The 27,912-nt window shown below is 58.0% G+C and overlaps 1 protein-coding gene across 1 annotated transcript; it reads right to left on the reverse strand.

The window, feature by feature from the left end:
- On the reverse strand, positions 1 to 27,880 carry CLUP02_07019 (UbiD family decarboxylase; the record flags this gene model as incomplete). The annotated part of the gene is made up of 3 exons (XM_049286016.1): positions 1 to 12,315; positions 12,571 to 27,532; positions 27,594 to 27,880. 3 exons carry the CDS (start codon positions 27,878 to 27,880, stop codon positions 1 to 3), a joined length of 27,564 nt encoding a protein of 9,187 aa, XP_049143159.1.
- Between the last annotated feature and the right edge of the window lie 32 nt (positions 27,881 to 27,912).

Genomic DNA, 27,912 nt, shown 5'->3' on the forward strand with positions numbered 1-27,912 from the left:
CTATTTGGCGGCCACGTTCACCGTGGCGACGCCAAAGAGGCGCAAGTTCAGGCAAGCCACAATGTTCGGGCCCGTCAAGGACAGGTTCAAACAATCCGAGGCGATGCCGTTGGATAAGAGGCCGAGCGAAGTCACGCAAGAGATGAGGTTTGGTGCGCTGACTGTCACTGACACGCCACCAGTCGCGTCGACGCCCAGGTTGACACAGCTCTGCGGTAGCGACGTGATACACTGCGAAGCCAGCGAGTTCTGGATACATTGAGCGTACGACTGTGTCTGGGCTCCGAGGAGACTGCCCACCAGGCCGGTAACGCTGCCGAGGGTACAGCCCAAACCGGAAGCCAAATTTGATACCGTGTTTCCCAAGGCGCTGACGACGAGGCCAGCCTGGCAGAGATTGAGGTTGGCATTGATTTCCGACGTGGAGAGTGTGACATCCAGCAGGGCACCGCAGGCTGCCGGAGCGCGGGCGCAGGCTGTGCCGGAAGGACACAATACTGTGCTCGCCAATCCGGCGACTGTTTGACCGACTGGTAGTCCGAGAGCTCGTTCGAAACAGTTGAGAACGGCCGCGCCTCCTTGGTTGGTGACGCTGGATATGATACAGTTGCCTGCTGTCGTGATGGAACCAAAGACTCCAAGGTTGGCGAAGCATAGAGCGGCGTTGGTCTTGACATTGACGAGCGTCTGGCTGGATGCCGCCAGGTTGGCGCAGATTGATGGAAGCCTCGTGAGACAGGTACCCGCCAGAGCAGTCTGGATACATCTGACGTGGTTGTATCCCAGGACGTTTCCTAACAGAGCAATTTGTTGCAAGTTGAGACAGTTGCTGACGGTTCCAATGTTGGCGGTCGCGCCCAAAGCTGCAGTACAAAGATCGAGCGTCGACTGAGAGTATGATTGCAAGATGACACCCGTGAGACTGGCGCAAGCAGGAGGCAAAGTGATTGCAGATCCAGTTGATGGTAGACAAGTCGGGGCTGCGACACCCGTAGGCGTCGGGACACAGCCGGATGGTGCGTATGAGCTGGTGACGACACGGCTTGCCGATGCGAGTGCCGTCTGCTGCAGGACTGTGTTTCCAACAGTCGTAGTCCGCGTGCCTGTGAAGGCACCAGTGACTCCCGTGAGGATTGTGGTGTACGATGTGCTTGAGGGGAGGGCGGTCTGCTGGACGACCGTGTTGCCAATGGTGGTGACTTGAGTGCCAGTAAAGGTGCCGATCACACCGGTGACCACCGTTGTGTAAGAGACTGGAGGAATGGCCGTCTGTTGAAGGACGGTGTTACCGATGGTCGTGACTGCAGTTCCGGTAAAGGTGCCCGAGACTCCCGTGAGGATTGTGGTATACGGCACGGCAGTCTGAGCGAGGACCGTCCTCGTTGCTCCGGAGCCCGCGAGGGTAGTAAGAGAGGTTCCGGCAAACGTGCCCGGAACACCAGTGGGTACCGTGTTGTAGAAGACCTGCGGCAGAGCCGTCTGGGCGATGACTGTGTTACCGATAGTAGACAGAGAGGTTCCGGTAAAGGTTCCAGTAACCCCCGTGACGACCGTGGTGTAGGGAATGGCTGTCTGGGCAACGACTGTCTGAGTAGCTCCAGAGCCCGAGAGAGTGACCAAAGACGTTCCGGCAAAGGTGCCCGGCACGCCTGACGGGATGGTCGTGTAGAAGATCTGAGGCAGGGCTGTCTGAGCGAGAACCGTGTTTCCGATCGTAGATAGGGAAGTTCCGGTAAAGGTGCCAGAAACTCCAGTGAGGACCGTCGTATACGGAATGGCGGTCTCTGCCACGACAGTTCGGGTGGCTCCGGTTCCGGAGAGAGTGACCAGCTGCGTACCGGCAAAGGTGCCTGCGACTCCCGAGGCGACCGTGGTATAGAAGATCTGTGGCAAGGCTGTTTGGGCAAGCACCGTGGCCACGCTTCCGACGGCGGGAAGCGTTGATAGCTGCGTTCCCGTGAAGGTGCCGGTGACTCCCGTGGGTACGGTAACGTACGAAACCACAGGCAAGGCCGTTTGAGCGAGAACGGTCGCGACGCTTCCGACGGCGGGCAAAGTAGACAACTGCGTTCCAGTAAAGGTACCAGTGACGCCAGTAGGAACAGTAACGTAGGAAACGACGGGCAAGGCTGTTTGAGCCAATACTGTGGCCACACTGCCGACAGCGGGGAGGGTCGAGAACTGGGTTCCGGTGAAGGTGCCAGTGACGCCTGTAGGCACCGTGACATACGATACCACAGGCAAGGCTGTCTGAGCAAGAACAGTGGCAACGCTGCCAACAGCCGGGAGGGTTGAGAACTGCGTGCCAGTAAAGGTGCCTGTGACTCCTGTTGGAACAGTCACGTACGAGACAACTGGAAGAGCTGTCTGGGCCAGTACCGTGGCCACGCTTCCGACGGCCGGCAATGTCGACAAACGGGTGCCTGTGAACGTGCCAGTAACGCCAGTCGGAACGGTCGTGTACGAGATGACTGGGAGAGCGGTTTGTGCCAAGACAGTGGCCACACTGCCAACGGCGGGCAAGGTTGAGAATTGCGTGCCCGTGAAACTGCCAGTGACTCCCGTTGGGACGGTGATGTAGGAGATGACTGGGAGAGCGGTCTGCGCCAAGACGGTTCCGATGGTTCCAGAGACTGGCAAAGTTGACAGTTGGGTACCCGCGAAGGTTCCAGTAACGCCAGTAGGAATCGTGAGATACGAGATGGAGGGGAGGGCAGTCTGGGCAAGGACAGTTCCGATCGTACCGGTAACGGGCAAGGTGGAAAGCTGAGTGCCCGCAAAGGTTCCGGTCACGCCGGTTGGAATCGTGATGTACGAAATAACGGGCAATGCGGTCTCCAGAAGTACCGTCGCAATGGAACCCGTGATCGGCAGCGTGGTTGTCTGGGTGCCGGTGAATGTTCCTGTAACTCCAGTAGGAATCGTAATGTACGAGATGACCGGGAGGGCCGTCTGAGCGAGCACGGTACCGACGGTGCCAGTGACTGGAAGGGTGCTGAGACGGGTTCCTGTGAAGGTTCCGGTCGCTCCAGTGGGAATCGTCACGTAAGAAATGACTGGGAGAGCAGTCTCCAAATAGACGGTGCCAACAGTCTGGCCTGGACCAGTGGTAGGCAAAGTGACTGTAGAGGTGCCTGTGAACGTGCCAGTAACCCCAGTAGGGATGGTGATGTACGAGATGGCCGGAATAGCGGTCTCGAGAACGACGGTGCCGATGCTCTGGCCGGCTCCCGTCGTGGGAAGCGTGACGGTCTGAGTACCGGTAAAGCTGCCGACTACTCCGCTCGTGACGGTAATGTACGAGATGGCCGGAATAGCAGTCTGAAGGACAACAGTAGCGATACTCTGTCCGGCTCCAGTGGTGGGGAGAGTGACGGTTTGAGTGCCTGTGAAGCTGCCCACGATGCCACTGGTGACGGTGACGTAGGAAATGGGCCGGATGGCCGTCTCCAACAACACGGTGCCAACGCTTCCGGTGGCCGGGAGGGTGGTTACCGAGGTGCCAGTGAAAGTGCCAATGACGCCAGTGATAATAGTCGTGTAAGAGACAATGACGGAGCTGGGAATGGCGGTCTGAAGCACGACGGTTCCAAGGCCTCCTCCAACAGCTGGCAAGGTGGTTGTCTGAGTGCCGGTGAAGCTGCCGGTGATTCCGCTGGTGACGGTGAGGTATCCAGTGGGCAGAGCGGTCTGAAGCAGGACGGTTCCGAGACCGCTGACGGCCGGGATCGTCGACGTCTGGGTGCCGAGGAAGTTGCCAGCGACTCCGGTGAGGAGAGTCGTGTACGAGATCGGGATTGCGGTTTGGAGGAGTACCGTACCGATAGTTCCGGTGGCGGGCAGCGTGGTCGCCGACGTTCCAAGGAAGGTTCCGAAGACGCCAGTGACGATGGTGGTGTAAGACGTGGCTGGCGGTACGGCCGTCTGCAGAATAACAGTGCCAAGGGTTCCAGTGACTGGAAGGGTCGTAGTCTGGGTTCCTGTAAAGGTGCCGACGATGCCGGACAGGATGGTGGTGTATCCAGTGGACAAGGCAGGAATGGCGGTCTGCTGAAGAACGGTTCCGATCGTGCCTGTGACGGGGAGAGTAGAGAGCTGGGTGCCGAGGAACGTGGCTCCCAGAACTCCGGTGGGAATCGTAACATAAGATGTGACGGGATTGGGAATGGCCGTCTGTTGAAGGACGGTGCCAACGGTCCCAGTGACCGGAAGAGTAGAGAGCTGAGTTCCAAGGAACGTGGCTCCCAGAACTCCAGTTGGGATTGTGATGTAGGAAGTCGCGAGAGGAATGGCGGTTTGTTGAAGAACAGTTCCAATCGTGCCAGTAACAGGAAGCGTAGAAAGTTGCGTTCCAAGGAACGTGGCTCCCAGGATTCCGGTCGGTACCGTGATGTACGAAGTGGCAGCGGGCAGAGCCGTCTGTTGCAACACAGTTCCAATCGTGCCGGTAACGGGCAAAGTCGAAAGCTGGATACCCGTGAAGGTAGCTCCCGCGATGCTAGTAGGAATCGTGATGTACGAAGTTGCTGCCGGAAGGGCTGTCTGCTGGAGCACGGTGCCGATGGTTCCAGTAACCGGCAGTGTCGTGAGTTGAATGCCGGTGAAGGTGCCACCGATGACTCCAGTTGGGATCGTGATGTATGAGGTGGCAGCCGGAAGAGCAGTCTGTTGAAGGACCGTACCGATAGTGCCGGTGACGGGCAAAGTGGAAAGCTGGATGCCAGTGAATGTAGCCCCAATAACTCCGGTGGGAATCGTGATGTATGAAGTAGCCGCCGGCAGAGCTGTTTGTTGAAGTACAGTTCCGATAGTTCCCGTGACTGGAAGAGTAGATAGCTGGATGCCGGTGAATGTGGCGCCAGCGACTCCCGTGGGAATCGTAATGTACGAGGTGGCAGCTGGAATGGCCGTCTCCAACAAAACGGTTCCAATGCTTCCCGTAACTGGAAGAGTTGTGGCGCGGGTGCCGACAAATGTCTCGCCAGCGATGCCAGTGAGAATAGTCGTGTAGGAAGTTGTCGGGACGTCCGGAATAGCCGTCTCCAAAAGGACAGTTCCAAGGGTACCAATGACAGGCAGAGTGGTCGCCCTTGTACCAGGGAAGCTGGTTCCGGTGACGCCAGTGAGGATCGTGGTGTACGAAGTCGTGCCGGGGCTCGGTATTGCTGTCTGGAGGACGACAGTGACGAGTCCGGGGGCTGTGGCGGCGGCAGGCAAAGTAGTTGTCTGGGTTCCTGCAAACGTACCAAAGATGCCAGTGACAATGGTGACGTAGGAAGTGTTGATCACGATGACCGAAGAGCTTGAAGACGTGCTGCTGACCGATGGGAGAGCAGTCTGGATGAGAATGGTCGCCACGTTCCCCGTGCCAACGATGGGAAGAGTGGTTGTCTGGGATCCAGCAAAGTTGCCCGGGATGCCTGTGAGAAGCGTGGTGTAGGAGATGGCGGGCAGTGCAGTCTGTAGGACGACAGTTGCCAAGCCGTTGGAACCGACAACAGGCAAAGTGCTGGTCTGGGTTCCGATGAACGTTCCAGGGATACCCGTGAGGACGGTAGTGTACGAGACGCTCGGAAGTGCAGTCTGGAGGAGAACAGTGGCCACATTTCCGGTGCCGACGACGGGTAGGGTAGTCGTCTGGGTGCCAAAGAAGCTTCCAGCGATGCCGGTGACCAAAGTCGTGTATGACAGACTTGTGGTGGGAATCGGGGTCTGCAGAACAACAGTTCCGAGGCCGTCGATTCCAGTGCCAGGCAGAGTGGTAGTCTGGGTTCCGGTAAAGGTGCCGACGATTCCACTGAAGATCGTAGTGTACGAGGTAGCGGCAGGGAGAGCAGTCTGGAGAACAACTGTTCCAAGGCCGTTGGCGCCGGTGCCAGGGAGGGTGGAAGTCTGCGTGCCGATGAAAGTGCCTGGGACGCCCGTGATGATTGTGGTGTAGGAAGCCGCAGTTGTTGAGGGGACGGCCGTTTGCAAGACAACAGTTCCAAGACCGTTGGTGCCGACCCCAGGAAGGGTAGTTGTCTGGGTTCCAGTGAAAGTGCCAAAGACACCACTGAAGATGGTCGTGTATGAGGTGATGGCGGGAAGGGCAGTCTGGAGGACCACGGTAGCCAGGCCGTCCGGACCAACACCGGGGAGGGTAGTGGTCTGGGTGCCGGTGAAGCTGCCGGGAACGCCGGAGACGATGGTCGTGTACGATTGCACAGCCGATGTGGGAATGGCGGTCTGCAAGACGACGGTAGCCGTGATACCGATGCCGATACCGACTCCGATGGACGGAATGGGCAGGGTGCTTGTCTGAGTGCCAGTGAAGGTTCCCAAGATACCAGTGACAATGGTGATGTACGTGATGCTGACGCTGCTTGTAGGCGACGAGGTGGCAGAAGGAAGAGCGGTCTGCAAGAGAACCGTTCCGACGCTGCCAGAAATAATTGGCAGCGTGGTCGCCTGCGTACCGATGAAAGTTCCCGGAATTCCAGTCAACAATGTCACGTAGGAGAGAACTGGGTTCGGAGTTGCGAGAGCGGTCTCCAAGAGAACGGTGCCAACAGTTCCGGTGACAATGGGGAGCGTAGTCGTCTGGGTACCTGTGAAGATGCCAGGGACTCCAGTCAGGATTGTGGTGTAGGTGACACCAGCGTCGCTCGAAGTCGGCGTGGGAACGGCGGTCTGGAGAATAACGGTGCCAACTCCGTTGGTTCCCGCGGGAAGTGTCGAGGCCAAGGTGCCCGCAAAAGTACCCGGGATGCCCGTGACGATGGTGACATATGAAGCAGCTTGGACTGTGGGAATAGCGGTCTGAATGATGACCGTGGCAAGACCATCAGAACCAGCCGGGAGCGTGGTAGTCTGCGCGCCCAAGAAAGTTCCTGGCACCCCGGAGAGCAAGGTGGTGTATGAGACGGGGCTTGCTGTTGGCAGAGCAGTCTGAACAATGACAGTTGCCAGTCCATCGAGACCGGCAGGCAGCGTTGTCGTTTGTGAGCCCAAGAAAGTGCCCGGGATGCCAGTGAGCAATGTTGTGTACGAAGTTGGGCTTCCCGTTGGCAGAGCTGACTGAATGACAACGGTGGCGAGGCCATCGGGGCCAGCAGGAAGTGTTGATGTCTGTAGGCCCAAGAAAGTTCCTGGAAGACCTGTGAATACAGTTGTGTAGGACACTGGGCTGGCTGTTGGGAGGGCAGTCTGGATGACCACAGTCGCGATTCCGTTGGTACCGGCGGGCAAGGTGGAGGTCTGCGCACCAAGGAAAGTTCCTGGAACGCCCGTGAGCACCGTGGTGTACGATAGAGGGCTTGATGTTGGCAGGGCTGTCTGGATAAGAACGGTTGCCAGACCACCAGGGCCAGCAGGAAGGGTAGTCGTCTGGGCGCCCAAGAAAGTGCCAGGAACGCCGCTGAAGACGGTGGTGTACGAGAGCGGGCTGGCTGTCGGGAGTGCGGTTTGAATGACCACAGTTGCAATGCCGTCGGTTCCGGCTGGCAGAGTTGTTGTCAAAGGCGCGGTGAAAGTGCCAGGAACACCAGAGAACAAGGTCGTGTACGACGTTGGGTTTCCAGTGGGCAGGGCGGTCTGAATGACCACCGTGGCGATGCCGTTAGATCCAACAGGCAAGGTGCTCGTCTGAGCGCCGATGAATGTACCCGGTACACCAGTGAGGACGGTCGTGTAGGACGTAGGGCTTGCAGTCGCAGTTGGAAGCGCCGTTTGAATGAGCACGGTCGCGATGCCGTCAAGCCCAGCGGGCAACGTGGTTGTGATGGGCGCGATGAATGTGCCGGGAATGCCAGAGAACAGAGTCGTGTAGGACGTCGGCACACCAGTAGGCAGCGCAGTTTGGATGATCACAGTAGCAACGCCGTCAGGTCCAACTGGAAGAGTGCTGGTCTGCGAGCCCAAGAAGGTTCCAGGGATGCCAGTAAGCAATGTCGTGTACGAGGCGCTTGCTGTTGGGATCGCGCTCTGGACAAGTACGGTAACGAGTCCATCGGGACCGGCAGGAAGCGTGGTTGTCTGAGCTCCGATGAAAGTGCCGGGAACGCCTGTGAAGCGAGTCGTGTAGGAAACACCCGAGGTAGGGAGAGCGCTTTGCACGACAACAGTAGCGAGACCGTCGGGGCCCGCGGGCAAGGTCGTGGTCTGAGGTCCGACGAACGTGCCGGGCACGCCAGAGAAGATGGTGGTGTACGAGACCGGGCTTGCGGTGGGCAGGGCAGTCTGGAGAAGAACGGTTGCGATGCCGTTGGTACCAACAGGCAAGGTCGTCGCCTGGGTTCCGAGGAATGTGCCCGGAATTCCCGTCAAGACTGTAGTGAAAGAAACACCGGCAGACGGGACGGCGCTCTGGACGAGGACAGTTGCCAGTCCATCGGGTCCTGCTGGAAGAGTCGATGTCTGAAGACCGGCAAAGGTGCCAATGATGCCCGTGACAATTGTCGTGTACGAGACAGTGAGGCTGGGGCTGGACGTGGCCAGAGGAAGGGCAGTCTGGATGAGAACGGTGGCAGATCCATCATTGCCGGCGGGAAGGGTAGTTGTCTGGGTGCCAATAAAGGTTCCAGGAACACCCGTGATGAGAGTGATGTACGAGATACCGCCAGTGACCGTCGGTGTCGCAACGGAGCTGCTCGTCTCCGTGAGGGGAACGTAGACAATGACCGTGTTGGGCAGGGTAGGATCGCCGCTGATGCTGACCAGAATTGTGGTGGTGATTCTTGTCGTTCCGGTGTAAGGGGAGAAGATGGTGGTGAGGTCACGGCTGAGAATTGAGGTCGGAGCAGATGTAATGGATGGCAGCGAGGCGGACGTGCCAGTGATCTCCGGAACCTGCACAATGACGCTTCCGATGCCAGAGCCCACAGGGGGGATTGAGAAGGTCGTCGCAACAGAGCCGGTGATGGTGAGGGTCGTGTAAGACGCGAGGAGGGCAGTCGGAGTCTGGATGACCACGGTTCCGAGGCCGGTAGGGTCGGCGGCTGGGATGGTAAAGGTCGACGCACCTGGGCCACCAGAGGTGATGGTGGTGAATAAGGCTCCCGGGCTGACAGTGGGTGTCTGGATGACGACCGTTCCGAGGCCAGTGGGATCAACAGCTGGAATCGTGAAAGTGGAAGCGACTGGACCACCAGAAGTGAGAGTCGTGAAGAAGGCTCCGGGGCTGACGGTGAGGGTCGGTGTCTGGACGACAACCGTGCCAACGCCACCAATGATGTTGGGCAGAATGGTGCTGGTCGCAGCAACCGGTCCTCCCGTGGTGATGGTGGTGAAGATGCCAGATAGAATTGACGTGGGCTCGGAGATGATGACCGAGACGATGCCATCCAGTCCGGTGACCGTAGCTGTGGCCGGGAGCGCTCCAGTGCCTGGAACCGTGGTGAAGATGGTCGAGGGAGTGACTCCTGGGAGCAAAGTAGTGCTCGGAAGCTCCACGATGACAGAGACGATTCCACCAAGGCCGCTGGCCGTAGTAGTGGTCGGGAGAGCACCAGTTCCCACAATGGTGGTGAAGACCGTAGTCGGAACCACGAGGCTCTGGCCCGAGGTTGTAGGCTCCAAGAAGATGACGGAAACGACTCCATCCGCTCCCGTGACGGTGGTCGTTGCTGGTAGAGCAGCAGTTCCGGGCAGCGTGGTGAAGACCGTAGTCGGAACAGCTCCCGAGGGAAGAGTAGGAGTCTGAAGAATGACAGAGACGATTCCATCTGGGCCGGTGACGGTAGTGGTGGCAGGCAAGAGTCCAGTGCCCGGCTGAGTGGTGAAGACCGTAGAGAGGATCTGTCCAAAAGCCGTTGGGGTCTGTACAATGACGGAAACCACGCCATCAGGCCCGGTGATCGTGGCAGTGGCCAAGAGTGAGCCAGTTCCAGGCGCGGTTGTGAAGACCGTGGAAGGAGTATTGGAGGGCAAGCCAGAGGAGACAGTCGGGGTCTGGATGATGACCAGACCAACTCCGGTGGGATCCGTTGGCAAAATAGTCGTCGTTGCCGGAACGAGACCAGAGTAGCCGCTGGTGACGGTTTGGAAGATGGCAGGAAGGTCAATGATGACTGTCGCTGGGAGGCCGGTGCCGGCGGGAGCAATGGTGGTGGTGCCGGCAGATGGTGCGCCAAAGCGAGTTGAAGTAACCTCGGCAAAGACGCCGGGGATATTGACAAGAACCGTGGTTGGATCTCCAGGCTGAGCGGGAGTTTCTGTCTGGATGAGAGTAACGGAGCCGCTGTAAGTATTGAAGACGGTTGTGATGCCACCAATCGTTGGTGACGCCGTGGCCGTGGCCGTGGCCACGCCAGGAACCTGGATCATGATCGTCTGGGCACCATCGGAGCCCATTGGCAGAGTTGAGGTAGCAGTAACACTTAGACCAGGGATCGTCGTCGTGACGAGCACCAAGCGACGGGGGAGACCAAGAAGAACAGTGACCACATCGCCAGGCCTTGACGGAACAAGAGTCGAGATCTGGGTGACAGAAGCCGTGATGAAAGAAGTAATGGTTGTGTACGTAGTGCCGTCCGAGATGGTGAGAGAAGGCGTGCTTGAAGGCACGGCGGTCGGGACTTGGATGAAGACGGTGCCTGGCAGACCAGAGGCAGCGGGAGCGAGCGTCTGGAAGAGAGTTGAGGCGCCAGAGTAGCCAGTCGTGACGGTGATGTACGAGATGATGGACTGAGTGACCGAGATGGCGGGCGTTGTCGTGGCTGTGGCCGTGGCAGTGGGAACCTGGACCACAACGGTCGCAAGTCCATCTGCGCCAGTGACAGAGCCGATGAGGGTCTGAAGAAGCGATCCATCATATCCACTCGTAACAGTGGTGTACGAAACACCGGGCAAAGTGGTTGTGGGCAGAGATGCCGTGCCAGTGGGGATGTTGACGACCACGGTGATGTAGCCGTCAATACCGGGAAGAGAGCCGATGAGAGTCTGGATGAATGAGCCTCCATAGCCGCTGGTGACTGTGGTGTATGAGACCGGAGCCGAGACAGTCGGGCTAGAGGTGATGGAGGCTGTTGGCACCTGGATCACGACCGTGGCGAGGCCATCAGCACCAGTAGCGGTACCGATGAGGGTCTGGAGAAGAGATCCAGCGTAGCCACTTGTGACGGTGGTGTAGGAAAGACCGGAAATCGTTGCAGTCGGGGAAGTGAGTCCCAAAGTTGGAGTCTGGATGATGACCGTCGCCAAGCCGTCTGCACCAGTCTGCGTTCCAATGAGAGTCTGGAGAAGCGAGCCGTCGTAGCCACTTGTCACGGTGGTGTACGAAAGGCCAGGAATAGTGGCAGTCGGCGAGGTAATGGCAATCGTGGGCGTCTGAATGACCACTGTGGCCAGTCCATCAGCTCCCGTCTGCGTTCCAATGAGGGTCTGGAGGAGAGATCCAGCGTAGCCGCTGGTAACCGTGGTATAGGAGAGACCCGAAATGGTGGCCGTGGGCGAAGTGATGGCGATGGTGGGAGTCTGGACGACAACAGTAATAAGACCATCGACACCAGTGACTGAGCCGGTCGATGTGGCAATGACAGATCCATCATATCCAATGCTGACTGTAACGAACACGCCAATGCTTCCCGTGATGGTTGGCAATGAGGCGGCAGTTCCAGTCGGCGATAGAACGACCACAGTGACGAGGCCATCCACTCCGGTGAGAACGCCCGTCTCGGTTGCGAGGACAGATCCAGGGTAGCCGCTGGTGATGGTCGTGTACACAGCTCCAAGGGCGCTCGTGGCACTTGGGACCTGGATGACGACTGTTCCGGGGTCTCCGGGGTTGGCCGGAGGAATGGTTGTTGTCAATGGGCCCAGGCCGGTGAAGCCACCACTGGTGACAGTCACGTACGAGATGGCATCCACACTGACTGAGCTGGTGGGAACCTGAACGATGACGGTTCGAAGGTCGCCAGGAGCGCCAGGGGCCACGGTAGTGGTCTGAGGAATGAGGCCGGTGTAGGCACTGGTGACCGTGGTATAAGAGATGCTGTCCGTGTTGAGCACGTTGCTGGGAACCTGAATAATGACCGTGGCAAGTCCGGAGGGATCCGTCGCCGCAGGGGGAATGGTGGTGGTCAAGGTGACCGAGCCGCCATAGGTGCTGAAGAGGGTAGTGAAGAAGCCACCCGGGGAAGCGGTAAGACTGCCAGTGGGGAGGCTCGAAGTATCCAAGATGTCAGGAACTTGAATGACAACTGTTCCCAAGCCCGTGGGGTCCGCGGCGGGAATAGTAGTTGTCAAAGTGACTGAGCCAGGGTAGGTACTGAACACCGTGGTGAACAACGCTCCCAGAGCACTCGTGGCCGTGGGGATCACTCCAGTTTCGGGGATCTGAATAATGACTGTACCGAGACCCGCAGGGTCAGTGGCATCGGGAGGCAGAGTGGTGGCCAAAGTAACAGATCCAGGATAAGTGCTGAAGATGGTGGTGAACGAGGCCGCCAGAGCACCGCCAGAGGAGCTGGAACCTGTGACCTGAGAGTCGGGCACCTGGATGATGACCGTTCCGGTTGCGAGGCCGGCTGGATCCGTGGCAGCAGGAGGAATGGTGGTTGTCAAAGTGACCGATCCTGGGTAGCTGCTCACGATAGTGGTGTAGAAGATGCCAGGCGAAGCCAAGAGATCCGAGGTAGTAAGAGGAACCTGCACAACAACAGTACCAATGCTGCCTCCAACCGCGGGATCGATCGTGGTGGTGATCGGAGCAGATCCCGAGAAGAAGCTGACGATCGTCGTGTATGTAATGCTGACGCTGATGGTCGGGCTCGACGTGGCCAGGACATTGGGCAACTGGACGATGACTGTGCCAATGTTGGCAGGGTCGCCGCTAGCCGGAGCAAGGGTCGTCGTGAGAGGAATGTCGCCAGTATACGTGCTGAAGATTGTGGTGTAGCTGACGACATCAGAGTTGGCAGACGATGTTGGCAACGCAGTGAGGACCGAGCTGGGCTGAAGAATGACAACAGTGCCAGTCTCACCAGGGGCGCCGGGTGCAATGGTAGAGGTCTGGATAATGGACCCGTCGTATCCACTGAAGATTGTAGTGAAGGGCACATCAGATGTTGCAGTGGCCTCGGGCTCGAAGAAGATGATGGTGCCAACAGTGTCAGTTCCCGAGGGAGCCTGCGTAGAGAATGATGGCAACAATCCAGTGTACGTGCTGGTGACCGTGGTGTAAGAAGAAACACCAGGGATCTGAACACTCGAGCTGGGAACCAGCAGGATGACGGTGCCAACAGCATCGGTGCCCGCGGGAGCTAGAGTCGAGGTCGCCAGCAACGATCCTGCGTATGTGCTGATGATGGTCGTGTAGGAAACGGTGACGCTGGGCGCAGCGGTGCCCGTTGGCTCCAGAATGACGACTGTTCCGGGTCCATCGGTGCCGACCGCTGGGACGGTGGACGTGGCAATGACGGAACCATCATATCCGCTTGTAATGGTCGTGAAAGTGCCAGCGTTGGAAGTCGTGAGAAGCAGAGCGGGATCCAGAATGATGACGGTCGCAGGGTCTCCAGAAACGGCGGGTGGAATCGTAGAGGTCAGGGTCTCGGTTCCGGTGTACGGCCTCGTAATGGTGATGCCCGGGGTGTCGATCGTGATAGGATTGAGAATGATAATAGTTCCCTCGGTATCCGATCCGGTCGGGAAAATGGTCGTCGCGGATGGGATAGCACCCGAGTACGAGCTCGTAATGGTGGTGAAGCTGATACCCGCACTGCTCGTGGGTACCAGAATGACAACCGCGCCAATTGTCTCCGTGCCCGTGGGCAGAATGGTCGACGTTGAGGGTACAATGCCGGAGTAGCCACTGGTGAGCGTGATGAACTGGCCAGGAGAGGCTCCGAGAGCAGAGCTTGGGACCAGGACGACAACATCTCCAGGCTCGCCCGAGGGTCCAGCGGGGAGAGTGGTAGTCAAAGTGACTGAGCCATCGTAGGTGCTGGTCAACACGTTGGGCAGAGCCGCGGTGGGAGTAGTCAAAGCATCGGTGATGCTTGGGACCAAAATAACGGTAGCACCAGGCTCTCCCGAAGGACCAACCGGAAAGGTTGTGGTGAGAGTAACCGATCCAGCATAGGTGCTGGTCAGGATGTTCAAGTCTGCAGTAGGCGTGGGGATGGCACCAGTGAGACTTGGCACCAGAACAACAGTCGGACCAGGCTCGCCTGAAGGTCCAGCTGGCAAAGTGGTTGTGAGGGTGACTGAACCGCCGTATGTGCTGGTCAAGAAGCTTCCCAGCGCAGAAGTAGCGCCAGGAACCAAGACGACGGTCGGACCAGGTTCTCCCGAGGGGCCAGCCGGAAGCGTGGTAGTGAGAGTGATGGATCCGTCATACGTGCTAGTAAAGAGGTTGGGCAATGCCGAAGTCAATCCAGGAACCAAAACGACGGTAGGGCCAGGCTCGCCAGATGGACCAGCGGGGAGGGTAGTTGTGAGCGTAATGGATCCATCGTACGTGCTCGTGAAGAGGTTTGGCAAAGCACTCGTGAGACCAGGGACCAACACCACGGTCGCGCCAGGATCGCCAGACGGGCCAGCGGGGAGCGTCGTGGTGAGAGTCACAGACCCGTCGTAGGTGCTTGTGAAGAAGTTTGGCAGAGCAGATGTCGGCAAGGCAGATGTGAGACCTGGAACCAGAACAACAGTAGGGCCAGGCTCCCCCGATGGGCCAGCAGGGAGTGTGGTGGTGAGCGTGATGGATCCATCGTACGTGCTGGTAAAGAGATTGGGCAGCGCCGATGTGGCTCCGGGGACGAGAACAACCGTTGGGCCAGGCTCGCCTGAGGGACCGGCTGGCAAGGTAGTGGTGAGGGTAATGGAGCCATCGTACGTGCTGGTGAATAAGTTCGGCAGGGCAGACGTCGGCAAAGCAGATGTTAAGCCAGGGACCAGGACCACGGTAGGTCCGGGCTCTCCAGATGGACCAGCGGGAAGAGTGGTGGTCAAGGTAACCGAGCCATCGTATGTGCTGGTGAAGAGGCTGGGAAGTCCGCCAACAGAAACGGTTGGGACCAGAATAATGGTCGCACCAGGCTCACCAGAAGGACCGGCAGGAAGCGTAGTCGTGAGAGTGACTGATCCATCATACGTGCTCGTGAAGAGGTTGGGAAGACCACCGACAGAAATCGTCGGGACGAAAATGATGGTGGCTCCAGGTTCACCAGATGGGCCAGCAGGAAGCGTAGATGTAAGAGTAACTGAGCCGTCGTACGTGCTCGTGAACAAACCACCTGCCACATTGGTGGCGCTTGGAACCAGCACAAGTGTTGGTCCAGCAGGCAGGGTAGTTGTGATAGTGGCAGATCCGTCATACGTACTGGTCAAGACATTTGGTAAGGCTGGAGATCCAGGAATACTCGGGACCAGGACCACAGTCGCAGGGTCTCCCGAAGGGCCAATGGGCAAAGTGGTAGTCAAGGTGACGGAGCCATCGTACGTGCTTGTCAGCACGTTGGGAAGTGCTGGAGCCGTGATGCCAGGAACCAAAACGACGGCGGTTGGGTCGCCAGAGGGCCCAATCGGCAGCGTCGTTGTGATTGTGACTGAGCCATCGTACGTGGACGTAAGAAGGTTGGGGAGACCAGGCACAGTTGCGCTCGGGGCCACACTCGGCACAAGGACCACCTCTGCGGGATCGCCAGACGGACCAATGGGCAAAGTAGTGGTGATGGTAACGGAACCATCGTACGTAGAAGTGAGAACATTGGGAAGCCCAGTCGCAGTCACGCCTGGGACGGCGCTTGGGACCAGGATCACCGTTGCTGGGTCACCCGAGGGACCGATGGGCAAGGTAGTGGTCAACGTGACGGAACCATCGTAAGTCGAAGTAAGCAAGTTGGGCAGTCCAGGCGCGGTGACACTCGGTACAACACTTGGGACAAGGACCACCTCTGCGGGATCTCCTGAAGGGCCGATCGGAAGCGTGGTGGTGAGAGTAACAGAGCCGTCGTATGTAGAAGTAAGCACATTTGGGAGGCCAGCAGCGCCAGACGAGGGCACCAAGACCACAGTAGCAGGATCGCCAGAGGGGCCAATTGGCAAGGTAGTGGTGAGCGTGACCGAGCCGTCATAAGTGCTTGTCAAGATATTCGGAAGACCAGCAGTACCCGTGTTGCTCGCGCCAGGTACGAGGATAACCGTGGCCGGATCGCCAGATGGACCGATAGGCAAGGTGGTCGTGAGAGTAACTGATCCGTCGTACGTGCTAGTGAGAACATTGGGCAGACCGGCGCCGATCGAAGATGGCACCAAAACAACAGTTGCCGGATCACCAGAAGGACCAATAGGCAGAGTGGTCGTAAGCGTCACAGAGCCATCGTAGGTGCTGGTGAGAATGTTGGGCAGACCACCAGCGCCATCGCTCGTCGCACCAGGCACCAGGATGACCGTAGCCGGATCCCCGGAGGGTCCGATGGGCAACACCGTAGTGACAGTGACTGAGCCGGCATAGGTGCTGGTAAGCACATTGGGCAGGCCGGGAGCATCCGTTATGGAGGCTCCCGGAACCAAGACGATTGTCGCCGGGTCTCCGGAGGGGCCGGCTGGAAGCACAGTGGTAAGAGTGACCGAGCCGCCATATGTGCTCGTGAGGAGAGTTGGCAGTCCTGGGGCATCGGTGATAGGGGCACTGGGAACCAACACAATCGTCGCCGGATCGCCGGAGGGACCAGCTGGAAGGACAGTGGTGAGTGTGACAGAACCGCCATATGTGCTTGTGAGAATGTTGGGCAATCCTGAGGCGTCCGTAGGAGTGACGCCAGGAACCAAGACGATTGTAGTCGGGTCGCCAGAGGGTCCGATCGGAAGTACGGTTGTGAGAGTGACTGAGCCGGCGTAAGTGCTCGTAAGCACATTAGGCAGTGCTGAGGCATCCGTGATAGTGGCTCCGGGCACCAGGATGATGGTGGCGGGATCACCAGAGGGACCAACCGGCAAGACAGTGGTCAAGGTAATAGAGCCAGCGTAGGTGCTCGTCAAGATATTGGGTGACCCAGGTCCAGCCGTGATAGTAGGGACACTGCTGGGTACCAGAATGACCGTAGCCGGATCACCAGACGGCCCAATGGGAAGGGTAGTCGTGAGGGTGACCGAACCACCATAGGTACTGGTGAAAAGGTTGGGGAGGTTGATGCCAATCGAGAGGTCGATGAGCGGAGGAGTGCTTGGCACCAGAATGACGGTGGCAGGATCTCCAGATGGGCCAACTGGCAGCACTGTAGTGATGGTAGATGGACCTCCATAAGTGCTGGTAAATAGACCTGGAAGGTTGATTCCAATAGAAATATCGATGAGTGGAGGAACGGCGCTGCTGGGTACCAAGATGATGGTAGCAGGATCTCCAGATGGTCCCAAAGGTAAGACCGTGGTGAGAGTGACTGAACCACCATACGTGCTGGTGAGCACATTGGGTAGACTGGGTGCAGGCGTGATGGTAGGAGTGGCACTCGGGACCAAGACAACAGTAGCCGGGTCACCGGAGGGGCCGAGGGGCAAGACGGTAGTAAGAGTCGCCGAGCCTCCGTATGTGCTCGTAAGCACGTTGGGAAGACCAGGCGCGGGCGTAGTAGATGGTGTACCACCCGGCACTAAGATGATGGTGGCCAGGTCTCCAGACGGGCCAAGAGGCAGAACCGTCGTGAGAGTGACTGAACCATCGTATGTGCTTGTAAGTACGTTGGGAAGACCGGGAGCAGCTGTGATGGAAGGAATCGTGCTCGGGACCAGGATGACAGTCGCCGGATCGCCCGATGGCCCAATGGGGAGAGTGGTTGTGAGAGTGACCGAACCATCGTAGGTGCTGGTAAAGACATTGGGAAGACCAGCGCCAGTTGAACCAGAGCCGGGCACGAGAACAACAGTTGCTGGGTCCCCAGAAGGTCCAATGGGCAAGACGGTAGTAAGAGTAACCGAGCCTCCATATGTGCTTGTAAGCGCATTAGGGAGGCCGGGAACCGCCGTGATAGAAGGAATAGTGCTGGGAACCAACACAACCGTGGCGGGATCACCGGAAGGCCCAATAGGCAGAGTGGTCGTAAGGGTGACTGATCCATCATAAGTGCTTGTAAGCACATTAGGTAGACCGCCATTGTTGGATCCAGAGCTGGGCACCAACACGACTTCTGCTGGATCTCCAGAGGGCCCAATGGGAAGTGTAGTTGTGAGGGTAACTGAGCCATCATAGGTGCTGGTGAAAATATTAGGGAGACCGCCATTGTTCGCTCCAGAACTAGGCACAAGAATGACAGTTGCTGGGTCGCCTGAAGGTCCGATAGGCAGCGTCGTCGTGAGAGTGACTGAGCCTCCATAGGTGCTTGTGAGCACGTTGGGAAGGCCAGCACCATTCGAGCCAGAACTGGGCACCAATATGACTGTGGCAGGATCCCCGGAGGGGCCAATTGGCAGAGTTGTCGTGAGAGTCACCGAGCCGTCGTACGTACTGGTAAGAACGTTGGGCAAACCAGGGGCAGCCGTGGAAGTGGGACCACCGGGGACGAGGATCACGGTCGCGATGTCGCCGGATGGTCCAACTGGGAGAGTTGTAGTCAAGGTTACGGAACCTCCGTAGGTGCTGGTCAAGATGTTCGGTAGACCAGGGGCGGCAGTTGAGCTGGGTACCAAAATCACAGTCGCGATATCGCCAGAGGGACCAACGGGTAGCGTGGTAGTTAAAGTGACTGAACCGCCATAGGTGCTGGTCAACACATTGGGCAGACCAGGCGCCGCAGTTTGGCTCGGTACAAGGATCACCGTGACGGGATCTCCAGACGGGCCAACAGGCAAGGCAGTGGTCAACGTGATCGATCCGCCGTAAGTGCTCGTCAGAATATTAGGCAAGCCAGGAGCAAGTGTCGTGCTGGGTACCAGGATGACTGTTGCGATATCGCCTGAAGGTCCGACTGGAAGCGTGGTGGTCAACGTGACTGAGCCACCATAGGTGCTAGTCAAGATATTGGGTAGGCCACCAGCGCCGGTCAGGCTGGGTACCAAAATCACCGTCTCGGGGTCGCCAGAAGGACCAACCGGCAAGACGGTTGTGAGAGTGATTGATCCTCCATACGTAGAAGTGAGGACATTTGGCAAGCCAGGAGCAGGTGTCGCACTTGGAACCAAGATGACAGTCGCGACATCTCCAGAAGGCCCAACGGGCAAGGTGGTAGTGAGGGTTACCGAGCCACCGTATGTCGATGTCAAGACATTGGGAAGACCAGGAGCGCCAGTCTGGCTGGGCACGAGAATGACCGTGGCAACGTCTCCTGAGGGACCAACAGGCAATGTGGTGGTCAAAGTGACCGAACCTCCGTACGTAGAAGTGAGGATGTTGGGGAGGCCAGGAGCCGCAGTTTGACTGGGGACCAGAACAACAGTGCCAATGGGCAAGGTCGTGGTCAAGGTGACAGATCCATCGTACGTGCTGGTGAAGAGATTGCTTGGGGCAGCGGGAGCGGCAGTCTGGCTCGGCACCAGGATAACGGTCGCCGGGTCTCCAGAAGGTCCGACTGGGAGGGTAGTGGTGAGCGTAATCGAGCCGTCGTACGTCGAAGTGAAGACATTGGGCAATGATGGAACCCCAGTATTGGTAGGGATGAGGATGATAGTAGCTCCAGGCTCCCCAGATGGACCGACGGGCAAAGTCGATGTCAGCGTGACTGAGCCATCGTAGACACTGGTCAACACTCCGCCAGGGGCAATGGTAGGTGTGGCAATAGGAGAGCTTGGTACGAAGATGACCGTCGCACCGGGCTCGCCGGACGGGCCAGTAGGCAGAACAGTGGTGAGGGTAACCGAGCCTCCGTACGTCTGGGTAAGGATATTGGGAAGACCTGCAGCTGCTGTGCTACCCGGTACCAGAATGACAGTAGCAGGATCACCAGATGGACCGATGGGCAAGGTGGTCGTAAGGGTGACCGATCCGGCATAAGTACTGGTCAAGATGCCTCCAGGGGCAACAGTTGGTGTAGCAATCGGGGAACTTGGCACAAAGATAACAGTTGCACCAGGCTCTCCCGAAGGACCCGTAGGGAGGACAGTTGTCAATGTCACCGATCCACCGTATGTCTGGGTCAGAATGTTGGGTAGACCGGCTGCTCCAGTGCTGCTTGGCACCAATACAACGGTTGCTGGATCGCCAGATGGGCCGATAGGCAAAGTGGTCGTGAGCGTTACCGATCCATCGTACGTGCTGGTCAAAACACCTCCGACAGATGGAACGGACGGAGCAGTGGTCGGGAGGCCAGGAACGAAAATGACTGTAGCTCCAGGCTCACCTGATGGGCCCGTAGGCAGCACAGTCGTCAAGGTCACCGAACCATCGTATGTCTGAGTAAGGATATTAGGAAGGCCAACGGCTCCGGTGCTGGTCGGCACCAAGATGACGGTCGCTGGGTCGCCAGACGGTCCGATGGGCAAAGTAGTCGTCAAAGTGACAGAACCGCCGTAAGTGCTCGTCAAAACGCCGCCAACAGATGGAACAGTTGGTGCTGTAGTTGGCAAGCCAGGAACAAAGATGACCGTTGCGCCAGGCTCTCCTGAAGGACCCGTGGGAAGAACAGATGTCAAAGTCACAGATCCACCATAGGTCTGCGTCAGGATGTTCGGAAGGCCTGCCGCTGCGGTGCTTGTTGGTACCAAGGTGTTGCTTGGTACCAAGACCACAGTCGCTGGGTCACCAGATGGGCCAACCGGCAAAGTAGTCGTGAGCGTGACCGATCCGTCGTAGGTGCTTGTCAACACATTGCCGAGAGCCTGAGTAGGGTCAACAGACGAGGCGCCTGAAGCAGAGGGAACGAAGATGACAGTCACACCAGGGTCGCCCGCAGATCCTGTGGGGACAACAGTGGTCAACGTCACGGAGCCGCCGTAGGTCTGGGTCAAGACGTTGGGCAGCGTAGGAGCAGCAGTGATGGTTGGAGTGGCGCTGGGAGCACCAGGTACGAAGATGACTGTAGCAGGGTCTCCGGACGGACCAACTGGCAAAACTGAAGTTAAAGTAACGGAGCCTCCGTAAGTGCTGGTCAAAACATTAGGTAGACCAGCCGCACCAGAGTTGCTGGTGACACCAGGAGTTCCCGGTACAAAGATGACCGTGGCAGGATCTCCAGATGGGCCAACCGGTAGTACTGAAGTCAAAGTCACCGAACCTCCATAAGTGCTTGTCAGGATGTTGGGGAGACCAGCGGCACCAGTGTTGCTGGTGACGCCAGGGGCACTTGGAATGAAAATGATCGTCTGCGCAGGGTCTCCAGCAGAGCCAGTAGAGATGACGGAAGTCAGAGTAACTGAACCATCATAAACACTAGTCAAAACATTGGGAAGACCTGCAGCACCAGTGTTGCTGGGAGTACCAGTCGCGCTTGGCACGAAGATAACGGTAGCTGGGTCTCCAGATGGACCAACAGGGAGGACCGAAGTCAGAGTCACCGAGCCTCCATAGGTACTTGTCAAGATGTTGGGAAGTCCTGCAGGATCAGTGTTGCTGGGAACAATGGTCACGCCCGGGACGAAGACAATAGTCTGCGGGGGCACGTTGATACCACCACCATCAGTAACGACCGACGTAAAGGTGACTGAGCCTGCATATATGCTAGTCTGGATGTTGGGCAAACCCGGAGCAGCAGAGCTACTCGGCACGAAGATGATTGTCTGTGCTGGCTCACCCGATGGCCCAGTTGGTAGGATTGAGGTCAGGGTAACTGAACCACCGTATGTGCTGGTCAAGACATTGGGCAAAGAGGGTGTACCGGTGGCTCCAGGAGCGCCGGTGTTGCTCGGGACGAAGATGATTGTCTGACCGGGGTCTCCGTTGGTGCCGGTAGGCAAGACAGAGGTCAACGTAACAGAGCCCCCATACGTGCTAGTCAAGACATTCGGTAGCGCCGGGCTGAGCGTGGCAGTGGGAGTCGGGATGAGAATGATAGTCGCACCCGGCTCGCCGAAGGGCCCAGTGGGCAGCGTGGATGTGAGAGTGACAGAACCACCATAGAAGCTGGTGAACAGGCCACCGGCAGTCGGCACTGTAGCAGGTGGAGTGACTGTGTTACTAGGGAGGAAGATGATAGTCGCACCCGGCTCGCCAGAAGGACCCGCAGGTAGAACCGAAGTTGATGGCACCAGTCCGCTGTAGAAGCTGGTGAGAACTCCAGCCAATGCGGTGGTCGCGGGAGTGGGCGCAGCAGTGTTGCTGGGAACGAAGATGACTGTGGCACCAGGCTCTCCAGACGGTCCGACGGGGAGCGTAGAAGTAAGAGTGACTGAACCTCCGTACGTGCTAGTGTAGAGACCGGCAGCCAGAGCCGTTGTAGCGGCGGTTGACAGACCGGTGCTGCTAGGAAGGAAGATGACGGTGCCACCAGGCTCGCCAGAGGGACCTGGAGGCAACACGGATGTCGAAGGCACCAAGCCACTGTAGAAGCTGGTAATAACACCGCCAGCAGTGGGCGTTGCTGCGCCTGCTCCGCTCGTTGCACTTGGGACGAGAACTATGACCGTTCCGGGGTCATTGGAGTTGATCGGGGCGACAGTAGTAGTCAGAGGAACTGAGCCGGTGTAGGTGGACAGGAATGTTGTGAGTACATTGTTGCCAACACCAGGAGCAGCGCCACCAGTCGAGCTCGCAATGTTGCTTGGAACCAAGACAATAAGAGTGCCAGGGTCTCCAGGGTTTGCAGGTGAAGCAATGGCCGTTGAGATAACAGAGCCACCATACGTCGACGTGACAGTAGTAAGAGGAATGGCGGGTGTGGCTGTGGGAGAAGCCAGCACGTTGCTCGGAACGAGAATAACGAGGGTGCCAGTCGAGCCAGTTCCCGATGGGAGCACAGTCTGGAATGAGGTGACCGAGCCTCCGTAGGTGGAAGTAAGAGTGGCAAACACCGCACCGGGTGAGGACGTAATAGCTGGAGCACCAGCACTGAGGGTACCAGGGTCGATGGTAGAGCTCGGGACAAGGATGACGAAAGTTCCCTGGGAGTTGGTTCCGGTAGGAAGGATAGTCGAGGTCAACGGCACGGATCCGGTGTAGGTGCTGATGAGAGTCACGAGCGACGCGGGTGCCACAGTCGGAGTTGCAGCTGGCCCTGTGGTTGGAATGTTGATCGCAGGACTTGAAGTCGCAGGATCCTGTCCAATAGTGGGAGTCTGGATAAGAACGAGACCAACGCTGCCGCTGGCAGCAGGCAGGATAGTGGTAATCTGAGTTCCGGTGCCAGAATATCCAGTCTGAACCGTGATGAACGAGAAGCCAGGAGCCGTAGGTGTAGGGGCAACATTCGTAACCGCGGGTGAAGAAGGAGAGAAAGGAGTCTGGATAATGATGGCTCCAACGGTCTCAGTTCCAGATGGGAATACTGTGGCGGTAGTCGGTACAGCTCCCGTGTAGCCAACAGTAGTAGTGAGGAACGAAAGGCCAGACGTGGGAAGAGGTGTCTGGATAATGACAGTTCCTGGATCTCCAGCGTTCACAGGTGCCAAGGTTGTAGTCGCCGGTGCAGTGCCGAAGAATCCACTGGTCAGAGTAACAAACGATGCTGGAGCAACGGTGACCGAAGGAGCAGCAGCAGAAGTAGGCGTCAAGACGATCAAAGTCGTCGGGTCGCCGGCGGAAGAGGGAGTCAGCGTAAGAGTAGATGTGGCAGAGCCAGCAAACCCGCTCGTGATGATGACGTTGGGCAAAGCGTTCGTGACGCCGGGCGCCGCGGTTCCAATAGATGGAGTCTGGACAACCACACTTCCAGGGTTGGTGCCCGAGGGAGGGAAAGTGACTGTGGTGGGCAGAGTGCCGGTGCCAACAGTTGTGGTCAGGATGAAGCCGCTGGGCACAGTAGGTGGTGGAGGGTCACCGCTGATGCTGATCAAAACAGTCGTGCTGATTCTTGTGGGAGTCTGGATGAGAACGATGCCAACAGAGTTGGTTCCCGTAGGAAGAATCGTCACCGTTGTCGGCTCAGTGCCGGTGAATCCAGTGACAGCCGTGATGAAGCTGTTGGGAGCAACAGCAACGCCAGAGGTAGGAGTCTGGACGACGACAACTCCGGGCTGGGTGCCGGTTGGCGGCAGAGTAAAGGTAGTTGGCGTGGATCCAGTGTAGCCAGTGGTGACAGAGACAAAGCCGGGCGCGGTGACAGCCGGGTCAACGATGGGAGTCGTTGCGCCTCCGGCTCCGGGAGCAGTGGGGGTCTGAACAATCACGGTTCCGATAGTGTTGGTGCCGGAGGGCAAGACAGTAGATGTCGCCGCAACAGGTCCGCCGATGGAAATTGTAATCTGAATGTTCGGCAGACCCAACGAGATGGATGGCACAGTTACAGCACCTCCAGAGAAGATGGGTGTCTGAACGACCACGGTACCAACCGTGTCAGTTCCACCAGGGAAATAAGTAATCGTAGTCGGCGCAATGCCAGTGAATCCCTGGGTAGTAGTGATGAAGCTATTGGCCGCCACGTTGGTGGCAGAGACCGAGGGATTTGTGAACGGGGTCTGAACGACCACGAGACCAGAGCCACCGGAAGACGGCTGCACGGTAACGGTAGTGGGGAGTGATCCGGTGAAGCCAATCGTGGTGGTCTGAAGAATGTTGACCTCCACAGAAACCGTGGGCGTCTGGATCAAGACGACGCCGAGGGTGTTGGTTCCCGTCGGCGGCAGGGTGGTAGTCTGAGGAACGGATCCGGAGAAGCCCTGGAAGAGAGTCGTGAAGACACCAGCGCCTGGAGCGGCAGTCGCGGCGACAGTCGGTGTCTGGATAATCACGAGGCCCACCGAGTTGGTGCCGGAGGGAGGGAGAATGGCAGTTGTTGCTACCGGTCCGCCCTGGGTCAAGGTGATGAAGGAACCCAGGCTAAGACTGGGGATAGACAGAATGATGGTGGGCAGGTCGATGGAAATGGGTGGGATGGTGAGTCCAGGAAGCACCAAGCCAGAGTTGACTGCGCCTGGAGTGGTAGCAACACCGGTGGGCAGGGCTGTGAACAAGGACGAAGGCACCTGGACGAGAACGGTGCCAACAGTGTTTGTTCCCGATGGCAACAGCACGTTTGTCTCCACGGCGGGAACGTCGGCTGGTGTTGTGACCGTCACGAAGGGCACACCAGAGGGGAGGTTCAGCTGAGAAGCAGCTGGAGTGGCAGGGGTCTGGACGAGAACAGTTCCTAGAGTGTTTGTTCCTGTGGGAAGCAAAACGTTTGTTAGCACAGCGGGGACATCACCAGCAGTAGTTACCGTAACGAATGGCACTCCGGAAGGGAGGGTCAGTTGGGGAGCAGCTGGGTTAGTAGGAGTAAGGACGACAACCGTTCCTGGAGCGCCGCTGACAGCAGGAGGAACGGTAAAGGTCGAGGGCTGAAGGCCGTTGAAGCCGCTCTGGATGGTGGTGAAGGCACCTAGAGCTCCAGGTGCAAGACTGGATGGGACTCCGTTGGCACCAGGATCCTGTGTCTGCGTCTGGCCTGGCTGAGCAGTAGCAGTGGCCAAGGGATCGCCCAGAACCACAGCCGTGCCGACAGTGTTGGTTCCCACAGGAGGGATAGTCAGCGTGGTGGGAGTTGACCCAACAGCTGGTCCGGTGAGGGTGGTGAAGGAACCAGGCAGAGCCCCTTGGGACGCCGCGGCAGTCGCAGCAGCTGGGTCCGGAGTCAACACCAAGGCGACGGGAGCAGTAGATTCAAGGCCCTGTGGGAGGACGGTAACGGTGGTAGGTTGAGAACCGCCAAATCCAGTGGTGATGGTGTTGATCACATTAGGAGCCACAGTCGCAGCAGAGCCCGCAGGGTCAGGCGCAGCAGAACCGGCAGCGTTGGTCAATGGCGTAAGGACCAAGACTTGAGAGGCCGTTTGGGTTCCCAGAGGAGGCAATGTGACCGTGGTCGGCACAGATCCGGAGTAGCCGCTAGTGAGGATATTCGGGAGAACAGCTGCGTTCGAAGCCGCCGGGTTTGCAGCGGATACACTAGGGGCGGTAGCTTGCGTAGCAGCGTTCGTGATAGGAGGCACAGCCGTAGTTGCGGCGGGGTTTCCAATGGTGACTCCCGCACTGAAGCCGATGGGCAATTGCTCGACGATGGTGGCAACCGGGTTGTCGCCCTGAGAAGGGAGGGTCAAAGTCAACGGATCTGTGCCATTGTAGTCACCTCGGATAGTGACTAGGTTGGCAGCCAAAGCGGCTGGTGCAGTCGTGGCCGGATCATCTCCGCCCAGTCCCACGGCGACTACAATAGTTCCGGGGGCAGAAGCAGAGTTTCCTAACAAAGGCAAGGTGATTGTGGCACCGAGACCGGCAATCGGGAGCGCGGCCAAGGTTCTGAAGAGAGCAGGCCGAGCAGTAATTGAGGGAGTCTGCACAATAATGGTACCCAGAGTCGGGTTACCGGCGGGAACGATGGTGAGCGAGACTGGAAGAGATCCAGTATTGCCATCAGTCGTAATGGTCGTAAAAGGGCCGGTGAAGGAGGTGATGGCAGGCTGGACAACAACAACAGTGCCGGTCTGACCGGTGCCTGAGGGAGGAACAGTGATGGTGACTGGTGATCCTCCCGTGTTACCGCCGGCCGTGATAGTTCGGAAAGGTCCGTTGAAGGCCGTAGGATCCAGGCTTTGAACGAGAACGGTGAAGACGCCGTCCGTCGCACCAGCGGCCGGGGGAATAGTCACAGTCGCGGGAGCATCACCCTGGCCGCCGCCAACGGTAACGGTCGTAAACGGACCAGCAGCGGGGCCTGTGAAGCCATCCGTGGTCTGTACAATAACAGTTCCGGTCTGTCCTTCGGGTGCCGGGATGGAAAGTGTAGTTGGCGTGGCTCCGGCAACGCTAATGGTCTGGAAGATGGCACCAAGAGCTGGTGCCGCAGTCTGTACGATTACCGCGCCAACACTGCCAGCCGTCGGGATAAGCGTGAAGGTTCCGGTCTGGCCGTTTTGGCCCTGGATGCTCACGGTTGTGAGCCTAGCAAGGAAATCGGCCTCGCCTCCCGGAGTCTGGATAATCTGAAGCACAGCATCGGCCCCGGTCTGCGTCACACCCCTGTTACCGGGCAATGTGATGGCAGCGGGTGTAACACCGGCGTTACCGAAAACCGTAATGACGTTCTGAGGACCAGTAACAGTGATGGAGAAGCTGTCAAAAGTCTGCGCAAAGACCGTACCCGCAGATCCAGCCGAGTCCACGACGGTGAAGTTCCTGGGCACGCCCGTGGCACCACCAACGTTGACGGTAGCAAAGATCTGAGGCAAAGCCGCAGCACCTCCAGATGCTGTGGGAGCGATTGTGACCGGAACTGATGCAGGGCTGGGTCCGGGGTTGATAACGCTGCTCGCTCCTGGCGCGGACTGCGTGACAAAACCACTCGGGTCGATGGGAGTGCCCAGGACAGTTGCTGTCTCTGGAACACTACTGCCGGTGGTGGCCGCAATGTTGGCAAAAGGGGTGAAGACCAAGTAGGTTCCGACGCCATCAGGACCAGAGGGGAAGATTGTGATTGTGCTTGCCTCAGATCCGGCCTGGCCACCTCTTGTGATGGTGACATAGGCGTTTGGAATTGACGAGACCTGGTCAATGATTCTAAGTGGTCGTATTAGCTTCAATGTCTAGGTATGAACTTTGAGAAGCTCGAATAACTTACCTAGTAACTTGGGACGTAAGTGTTCCTAACTTGTCAATTTCGGTGACCAAGGTCAATGGAGCATTAGTGATGGTGAGGGTTAGCCCATCATCGAGTACCAGGACAGTGTTGACTGGTAAGTAGGCGCTGATGTAGATGGGCTGTCTGACGATGAACTGCACCGGCTGTACTTCGACAGACGTGATGCCGGCAGCACAGACGGGATTATCGGGAAACTGAGGCAATGCGATGGACGGCCAGTACTGGCTGGCAGCGACCAACAGGCCCAGGATGGTGTTGAACTTCATGGTGATGATGAAGCGCCGCTGCGTGATTCCAG

The sequence above is a fragment of the Colletotrichum lupini genome, chromosome 3 (assembly GCF_023278565.1).
Source record: "Colletotrichum lupini chromosome 3, complete sequence".
Taxonomy (NCBI): Eukaryota; Fungi; Ascomycota; class Sordariomycetes; order Glomerellales; family Glomerellaceae; genus Colletotrichum; species Colletotrichum lupini.